The 8,892-nt window shown below is 52.9% G+C and overlaps 2 protein-coding genes across 2 annotated transcripts; one reads left to right on the top strand and one right to left on the bottom strand.

Moving 5' to 3' along the window:
• Positions 1–2,160: 2,160 nt before the first annotated feature.
• WDR55 (WD repeat domain 55) lies at positions 2,161–7,413 on the top strand. Its single transcript, XM_037147551.2, has 7 exons — positions 2,161–2,439; positions 4,384–4,484; positions 4,563–4,650; positions 4,748–4,927; positions 5,024–5,123; positions 5,211–5,380; positions 5,461–7,413. Exons 1-7 carry the CDS (start codon positions 2,252–2,254, stop codon positions 5,777–5,779), a joined length of 1,146 nt encoding a protein of 381 aa, XP_037003446.2. The 5' UTR covers positions 2,161–2,251; the 3' UTR covers positions 5,780–7,413.
• DND1 (DND microRNA-mediated repression inhibitor 1) lies at positions 6,456–8,618 on the bottom strand. Its single transcript, XM_037147553.2, has 4 exons — positions 8,580–8,618; positions 8,364–8,481; positions 7,517–7,978; positions 6,456–6,916 (listed from the first exon to the last, which is right to left on the bottom strand). Exons 1-4 carry the CDS (start codon positions 8,601–8,603, stop codon positions 6,456–6,458), a joined length of 1,065 nt encoding a protein of 354 aa, XP_037003448.2. The 5' UTR covers positions 8,604–8,618.
• Between the last annotated feature and the right edge of the window lie 274 nt (positions 8,619–8,892).

The raw sequence follows: 8,892 nt of genomic DNA, 5'->3' as shown, positions 1-8,892 counted from the left end.
CAGGCACATTTGGGGGCCTACTCTTGGGGCAGAGATTCCCTGGGCATTAGGGTCAGCTCAGTGGGCTGCCAGTCTGATCCCAAAGTTGTACATGACGGTGCTAGGTGAAGACACCTGATGAGAATCACTTATGGAAACAAAAACCTTTTATGAATTTATGCTCTCCTGGGGGCTTTAGTAATTCTAAGCACACATCACTGCTTTCCTGGCTGAGGGGATAACCTTGAGGAAGTACTTTGAACCTCTGTGCTAGGCTCAAAGATTTTGGTGTGCCCTTCAACACCCTGTAGTTTACTGATGCCCAGGGTGGGCTTCCTGGTGCCCTCCAAATCACCCAACCCTGCTTTTTTCTTTCTCTCTACCCATTGCCAGCATTTGCCTCTCATATATTCATACTATCTGTTCCAAGCCTAGAACCTGTGTGCTTACCAAATTCAAAGAAAGCTAGAGGGCCACCGCAGCCATTGCTTTTGGTCACTTTAATCTTGATAGGGCCAGGGCGTTTAAGAGGCTGAAATCGAATCTTGTTTGAAATAGTACCTAGAGTTTCAGGTGGTAGATGACACCCAGGTTCCACAGTTGTAGGTAGCAGTCTCAGTGAGGAAGAAGGCCATAGGGACCTGGCTGAAATGAAGATACCTAGAAGGTCCTAAAGATGAAGACCTGGGGGGGTGACTGCCAGTTTAAAATCTACAAGTACCACCAATTCTTGTGACAAAGACCCTGTGGTCGGCAACCTAGTGACAAGAACTCCCATATAACCTCTGAGGTCCTAACTCGGTTAAGGCAACTGGGAATCAGCATATGGGATGTCTTAGAAGGTTTAATACCCCAGTGATGTGAGAGGTTCTCTTCAGCCAAGGGAGCCCCTGCTGCTCATCTGCCCTACTGTGCATGGCGCTCCTGTCTGTAGAACCTTTGTTAACTGGAATGTCCAGAACGACTGTGCCCATTTTCCTCTTTAGCAACTTCTTGCCAGCTCCGAGCACTGCTGGCCTGGCCCGCTGAGGGACGGTCTGCAGCCTAACTGCAGGAATGGGCACGATGCTGTTTGTTCAGCCATGAAGATGTTGCACATGGAAGGCAGCAACTAATGCACATGCATGCACAGGGCTCCATGACCCATCGTGTGCAATCCTTGTGGTGTGGGCCTTTACTTCTTCCTGACCGACTTGGCTAGTGCTTGTTGCAGTCATGGGTTTCACCAAGCCATGAGCTACTGGAGTTCCTCTCTCTGATCCTGAGAGCATTTAGCCTTCCTTTTACTGGTTGGGGAGGTGGACTGAAAATGGGGTTCTATAGACAGTAATAACCTCACAGGCTTACCTGATCTTATAAGTTCCTAAGTGGCAGGTCATGATGGGTAGTCACACCCCAGGCATACTATGACTTTAGTAAAAGGTTTATCTTTGCCTTGAGGAAACCCTGTGCATTGTTTCTGTGCATCTAGGTTAACACATCTTTGAAATGATCATCCTCAAGAGAGCACATAATCTTAACGATCCTATACCAGGGGTGTCAAACTCATTTTCACAGGGAGCCGGGTGGGGGGCACATCAGCGTCGCAGTTACCTTCAAAGGGCTGAATGTAATTTTAGGACTGTATAAGTGTAACTACTCTAGGGGCAAGGAGCTTGATGCTGCCACTGGGTAGAAACAGGGTGCTGAGCTGGATAAAACAAGGTGGAGGGCCGGATTCACCCTGCAGGCCTTGTGTTTGCCACCTGTGCTACAATCCATTGCCCGTCTTGCTTTCTTCCACTTTTATGTAATCTTGCTTACATTCCCTCTTCAATTTTAAATACATTTAAAAAGTTGCAAAATCGTCATTCTCCGGAACATTTAAGATCCTGCTCCCTCGTATATGCCTTCCGTTTGGCTCAAATAAACTCAAAAACATTCTCTACAAGTTTGAATGTTTCTTAGGTTGGCAAGGAGGTTGTACCAAACTCAGCATGGGTCAGAATGAGGAGGAAAGACGGGCATGCGATCTAGCAGACCTAGAGATAGGTGGTATCAACACAGGAAAGTAATGGACCACAGGGGCGTGGCCTGTGGAGTCTGTCCCGCCCACACCAGCTGGGCGGCCCCGCTCCTTCCTGGTTACGGAGAAAGCCTGGAGCCACATCCCGCCCCACCCCCTCTCATCCGCCCCGCGAGCGGAAGTGGTGCACTTAGCCTCTGACTACTGCCGGGTGAATGGGTGTTGGGCTCTTTGCTCCACTGCAGTGCACTGGGATTCTTCTCGTGCATGGATCGCGCGTGTGAGGAGAGGTCCGAGGAAGATAGGGGCGGCGAGGACTCCGACTCCCCGGAAGTACCGGCCAGTATCCGGGACACTCCCGAAGACATCATTTTGGAAGCGCCAGCCAGTGGGCTGGCGTTCCACCCGTCCCGTGACCTCCTGGCGGCGGGGGACGTAGACGGGGACGTGTTTGTGTAGGTGCACGGTAGGACCGGGGACGAGGTCGCTGCTGGGTCAGGAAACTCCCCAAGTACGCAGCTGGGAGGCGAGTGCAGGGAGAAAAATTTTGCAAGACTCATGTATCTGATTCATTAATATTCGGCTTTAAACAAGTTACCGCACGGATCTCTTGAATACAAGACGACGAAGTGGCTGTAGTGTCGTGAGGGAGCATAGAGATAGTAAATACCAGGACAAGAAGGCTTTTGGGGCACTATTTCCCACCAGATTATTACACTGAGCCTGAAACAAACTCAGCAGGACCTACTTTTGTTTCTTGTTTACTTGATTTTTTGAAAACATAAGCCCGACCACCTCGCTTCCTTGATTAAATCTTTGAATAGTTTACTTTGCTTTTAGGATTAAGTCTAAAATCCTTGACCCTCTGGCCTTTGCTTGCTTTCTCCTCTAGTTTCTGTGCTTATTCATCCTTACCTTTATATCTTGAAGCCTCAGCTCCTTTGCACGTTATTCTTTCTGCCTGGAAAACTCCTTTCCCCTCACTAGTATCTCCCATCTCTGAGTGCCTAGCATCTCTTCACTGTTCCACATGCCCCAGACTAAATTAGATTACCAGTTAGATGCTGCTTTGGCACCAGATGTCTTTTCCCTTACAAACTTCATAATGGTTTGTAATCATACATCGGTTTGTAATTTGAGTTTTTGTCTCATTCACTAAAAAAGTGTGACTGTTTATTAAGCAGCCTTTTCATGCTAGGCACTGGGATGGAGCAAACAATAAATAGGCCCAGTTCTGCCCACCTGAAACTCAGTGGCAATTAAGTACTTATTCATTTGGCCCTTTTAAGGATGAGGCAGGCAGTGGGGATACGCATTGGACAGGTGCTTTCTCTTGCTGAGTTTACAAGCTGGTGCCTCTGTTCCACATCCATTTTGAGCCTGGCTTCTTTTCACTGTGTGGTCACAGTGTGCTGTAATGAACTGTGGCTTTCTCTAGCTCCCTAAGACCTGGAGTGCAAGAGCCCTGTCTTACTGATGGTTTGTGTTTCTAGCTTCTAGGGCTGTCCTTCTGACACTCAGTTTAAAAAAATTTTTTATTTCCAGCAAGAGAGGGAGGGAGGGAGGGAGAAAGGGAGAGAAACATCAATGTGTGGTTGACTCTTGTGCACCCCCCCAACCAGGGACCTGGCCCACAACCCAAGCATGTGCCCTGACTGGGAATCGAACTGGTGACCCTTTGGTTCACAGGCTGGCACTCAGTCCACTGAGCCACACTAGCAAGAGCATGTTTTTGTTTTTGTTTTTAATTTTAAGAGAAGGAGAAAAATAGCAATCAGTTGGTTCCCTCTTGCACACTCCCATTTGGGACCCTGGTCTGTAACAAAGCATGTGCCCTTAGTGGGAATCAAACCAGCAACCTTTTGGTTTGCAGGCTGTTGCTTAATCCACTGAGCCACACCAGCCAGGGCATCCAAGGGTATTTCTATTGATTTTTTTAGAACGGGGGCAGAGAGAGAGAGGCATTCATATTAGAAAGAAACATCGATTGATTGCCTGCTGTACCCACCCCGACTGGGAATCAAACCCACAACCTACGCTTGAACCTGAAACCTTTTATTGTACAGGACAGCAATCCAACCAAGCCACCAGCCAGGGCCTGTCATTAACTTAACAAATATTTCTGGGCCTTCACAGTGGCCCCAACCTAATATTTTTTCAGGCTGGGGCTTGTAAGGATGATGAAGAGGGGTGGGTGACGTCACAAAGATGTCCCAAGCAAATGTACTTGGAATTACTATTTATCAAATGAGAAAAAGACCTAACATTTGAAGCTCACTGAAAATGGAAAAATGGGGTGGTAAGCTTTATGCTTAGAGCTGTACTCGCAGGAATTCCTAGGTAGGTGGTGCATGCCTGGCAGGGTCTGGGGTCATTCACTCTACTCCACCTCTCCCAAGGTTTTCCTACTCCTGCCAAGAGGGAGGAACCAAGGAGCTCTGGTCCTCAGGTCACCACCTCAAGTCTTGCCGCGCTGTGGTCTTCTCTGAAGATGGGCAGAGTGAGTATCAGGGAAGGCAATATGCTGGTGGGAAGGGAGTGGTGTGCAGCACCATGACCTGGGCATTTTTTTCCCCAGAACTTATTACTGTCTCCAAGGACAAAGCCATCCATGTTCTAGATGTGGAGCAGGGCCGACTGGAAAGGCGCATTTCCAAGGCTCATGGGTAAGGGGAGCCAGCTGTGTGCTGAGGTGAGGGGTAAGGACTCTACCTCCCTGCTAGGACAAACATGCTCCAATAACGTTATCATATGTGCCTCTAGTGCCCCGATCAACAGCCTGCTGCTGGTGAATGAGAATGTCCTAGCCACTGGGGATGACACAGGTGGCGTCCGGCTCTGGGACCAGCGGAAGGAAGGCCCTGTAATGGATATGCGGCAGCATGAGGAGTACATTGCTGACATGGCTCTGGACCCAGCCAAGAAGCTTTTGCTTACAGCCAGGTACAGCCTCAGAGCTACCTGCCCTCCCGTCCCTGTGTTAAATGTCTCCCTCAAGGGGAGCCTCTGGCCAAGGCTGCTGTTCTGCTTTCTCCACAGTGGGGATGGCTGCCTTGGTGTCTTCAATATCAAACGACGCCGGTTTGAGCTGCTTTCAGAACCTCAGTCTGGAGACCTGACCTCTGTCACAGTCATGAAAGTATAGCTGGGTATGGTGGCCTGTGGGTGTGCTTGGGACTTGGTCTGACATGGTCCACAAACATGGTTTGTCCTTTTTTCTCTGTAGTGTGGGAGGAAGGTGGCCTGTGGCTCCAGTGAAGGTACCATCTACCTTTTCAACTGGAATGGCTTTGGGGCCACAAGTGACCGCTTTGCCTTGAGAGCTGAGTCCATTGACTGCATGGTTGCAGTCACTGACAGTCTGCTGTGCACTGGGTCCACTGATGGCGTCATCAGGTGAGAGGGGCTAGGCCCTCAGGTCACAGGAAGGGTAGGCCCAACCAGCCAATACCCAACGCTCTTTTCCCTCCACCCAGGGCTGTGAACATCCTGCCGAACCGCGTGGTGGGCACTGTGGGCCAGCACACCGGGGAGCCCGTGGAGAAGTTGGCCCTCTCCCACTGCGGCCGCTTCTTGGCCAGCAGTGGCCATGACCAGTGCCTCAAGTTTTGGGACATGGCCCAGTCTCGGGCTGTGGTGGTAAATGACTACCGCCGGCGCAAAAAAAAGGGAGGGCCACTTCGGGCGCTGAGCAGTAAGGCCTGGAGCACTGATGACTTCTTTGCAGGACTAAGGGAAGAGGAAAAGGAGGAAGAGGAAAAGGAGGAAGAGGAGAGTGAGGACGACAGTGACTGAGGGAATGGGCTGAATCTGAAAGACAGGTCCTCACTGGGCAAGAGTCTTGCTTCCTGGGCTGAATCCCCAGAAGCTGTACAGATACCATACCCTCTTGTGCAGTATGCAGAGAGGGGCAGACGGCTCAGGACTGTGGAGAGGTCAGGCTGCTCACACTAGCAGTGTAAGCTAAGTCCACAGCTGGGGCAAGACGGCACAGACACAGGTGTACACCAACCAGGGGTTTAATATAAATACAACCAGCATAGGAAAACCAACAGTGCACGTACACCAAAACCAAAACGCCAAGTGGTGGGGACAAATGGCAGATTTCTGACCCTTTGGCTCAGCCATCCCCAAAATAAAAACCAACAAAGACAAATCAACAAAATGAGCAAAGATTCACGCTAAGCTGTGGGGGGAGACAGAGTGAGAGAGGCTGTGTGTGTCACACAGAAAGGCCAAGGAAAACCCTGTGCTGGGAGTGGGAGGGCAAGATCCCTCACCACAGCTTAGCCAAACCTGAGCTGTCCCCAGGTGCTCTGGGGCTGTGCCCCACCTGGGAGGCTCTGTCAGGCTCAGGGCAGGGCCCCATGCTCCTCCCTTTTTGGGATTAGATGGTGGCTGCCCAGGCCTGCTGGGTTGGAGACTCACAGGCTCTGCCTACTTATTCAGGCTGCCTGTGGGGACGATGGAGTTACTGCTTAACCAGGGTACCTGCCTCAGCTCCAGCAGACCACAGGAGGCTGGCCCCAGACTCGCTCAGTGTCTCCAGGAGCCGTGCAGACACAGCATCCTTGGCCACCTCATGCCCATCCTGCCCATCCATGGTCAGCACAACCCAGATGAGGCCACTGAAGGGCACTGGATGCCCAGGGATCACCACCTGGTACCAGAAGTGGTGCCAGCCAGCGGGGCCTGTGCCCAAGCACTTGGTGAGGAACACTGGGCTGCCTAGCTTCATCTGCTGACACAGCAGCTGCAGGGCAGCTCGAGCCCCTTGGGACTCTAGCTTGTCCCTAGCCAGCACCAAGTGGCTACCCTCTGGCTGTAGGCCCCTTGGGGAGGGCCCCACAACCTGCTGCTGGCGGAGTCGCTGCTTCAGGTCTGGCTTGAGCCACTCCACAGCCACCTGCTCTCCACAGAGGCGCGACTGCCCTGCAGAAAAAAGGCAAAGGCAAGACCAGTCTTAGCCCTGGGCCAAGTAAGCCCCGGCCTGTTAATTTCCAGCCTCCCATTTCCGGGTGGTGTGACCTCTGGCACATTCAGTGACTTAAGGCCTCATTCTATTTGTAAAGGGCATGTGGTAACCTCTGCCTTCTAAATTTTCCTGGAGGCTTACTGGTAAATGCTAGTTTTGCCCATCACATAATCATAAAGTAGCTCCTTTACTGTGAATTCTTGCCCGGATGTGCTAAGTACCCACTTAATTCTCACAACAGATGACAGTCTCAGTTGCACTGCCTTGGGCAAGTCCCCTTAAAATAATCCCTTCCCTACAGAGGAGGTCATTGTGTGTGTCTGTGTGTTTTACATTGGAATGTTGAGGGTTAAGCCAGGAGATAAATATGAGGGAAGTGTTAAATTTAGGTAAGCTGTAGTGCCACTGGGAATTTAAAAATCTTGAGTTCAAATAAATAGTATAAGTTTGCAAATTCGGGTATTTCTTGACCCTAAGATATTTTGACTCTGCCAGCTGTAAAGTATTTGGCAGAACTGTTGCCCCAACCAGGGGCCTCTGGCAGACTCCACTCCTACCTTCCATCAGGGCCTTTTTGGCCATGGCTGCGGCACGGTGAGAGCTGAACTTGAGCAGTGCCATTTGCGTGGGTTCCGACCCGGGGCTGGGCAGTAGCAGCGCCTCCTGAAGGCCCGGGCCCAGCGGCTGCAGCGCGAGCAGCAGCGCGCGGCGGGTCAGAGCCGGTGGCAGCCCGTCTACACTCAGCTCGCATTTCTCGGTGCTGAGGCACACGAGCAGCGGGCAGGAGGGCCGCAGCGGGTGGTTGTGCAGCGCGGCGATGGCGGCCTGGGCCCCGCGCCGCGAGCTGTAGCGGGCATAGGCGAAGCCGCGGTTCAGGCCGCTAAAAGTCATCATCAGGCGGAACTCGTAGAGACGGCCCACGCGCTGGAACAGTGGGATCAGCTGGTGCTCGTACACGTCCTGGGGCAGCCTACCGATAAACACTTCCGACCCGGGCGGCGGTGGGCTGCCTACCCAGCCTGGGGAAAGGGGACGGAAGGGCACCGTCATCCACCGGGATGTTCCGGGGTAGGGTCCCGGGACCCGGCACGGGAGGGGCCGAGTGAGTACACGTCTGTGAAATGGGTGCAACACCTGTACCCCGGGTCTTTGGCGTACGCGGGTGATTAGGCTAAACAGGGGCTGGCACAGAGTAGGAGCACTTAAGACTCGCTCCAGTCCTTGAGGGGGCGGGTGGGTGGAAAGCCACAGGCAAGGCGTTTCCACCTTTGCTGGGGGAGGGGGTAAGGGGAAGTTAAGAGTTTCTGATTGTGGAAAATTGGGGTAAGCGCCTCCCCCAAAGGGGCCGCTCGGGACCACTGAGGCTGGTGTAGCCCAGTAGGCGTAGGACTGTGACTAGTGTACCTGGGGGTGGCCCGCCATACTTCCTCTGCCCGTTCACTTGCACCAGACAGATGCCCGTCTCCCTGACCCACGCCTCCAGCGCCGCCTTGTTCTCCGGATTCACCCTCTCACACCACAGCTGAAGGGGAAGGGGCAAGTTGGAATGGCGGATCACCGCGCGCGCCCCCATCCCACTCCCCGCGCAGGTGGAACTCGTCCACCGTCGTTGCCACTCACCTCACACTCCCGCTTGGACTGCATGGCTCTTGTGTGGGCCCGTCGGTGCTCCCTTTTATAACCTCCTCCCTGTCCGCCTCTGGAAGCTTCCCTACCCCCCCCACCCACCCCCCGAAGCTCTCATTGGCTCCGAGCAGGACCCCGCCCCCCAAGAGGGGGTGGGGGTATCTGCCGCACGTGCGCTGAGACCCTCAGGTGAAAGTTGGAAACGCTGGCGGTTGAGTTTGCAGGCCGCCCCAGCTCCAAAGACAGCTGGCAAACCGGCACGGAGGGTTGCTGGAGGCAAGGACGCAGGGGGCACCCTTCACCCTGG

The sequence above is a fragment of the Artibeus jamaicensis genome, unplaced genomic scaffold, assembly GCF_021234435.1.
Source record: "Artibeus jamaicensis isolate MK-2021 breed Jamaican fruit bat unplaced genomic scaffold, CSHL_Jam_final contig_456, whole genome shotgun sequence".
Classification (NCBI taxonomy): Eukaryota; Metazoa; Chordata; class Mammalia; order Chiroptera; family Phyllostomidae; genus Artibeus; species Artibeus jamaicensis.
Note: the sequence above shows the minus strand (reverse complement) of the source record. Positions and strands in the feature narration are given on the sequence as shown.

Bases quoted from the DNA above. Each gene is read 5' to 3' on its own strand.
- WDR55 (XM_037147551.2), top strand. From the start codon at position 2,252: ATGGATCGCGCGTGTGAGGAGAGGTCCGAGGAAGATAGGGGCGGCGAG. The intron at 4,485-4,562 runs GTGAGTATCAGG...TTTTTTCCCCAG, and splicing joins CTTCTCTGAAGATGGGCAGA to AACTTATTACTGTCTCCAAG. The intron at 5,381-5,460 runs GTGAGAGGGGCT...CCCTCCACCCAG, and splicing joins TCCACTGATGGCGTCATCAG to GGCTGTGAACATCCTGCCGA.
- DND1 (XM_037147553.2), bottom strand. From the start codon at position 8,603: ATGCAGTCCAAGCGGGAGTGTGAG. The intron at 8,482-8,579 runs GTGAGTGGCAAC...CTTCCCCTTCAG, and splicing joins AGTCCAAGCGGGAGTGTGAG to CTGTGGTGTGAGAGGGTGAA. The intron at 6,917-7,516 runs GTAGGAGTGGAG...TTTTTTCTGCAG, and splicing joins CAAAAAGGCCCTGATGGAAG to GGCAGTCGCGCCTCTGTGGA.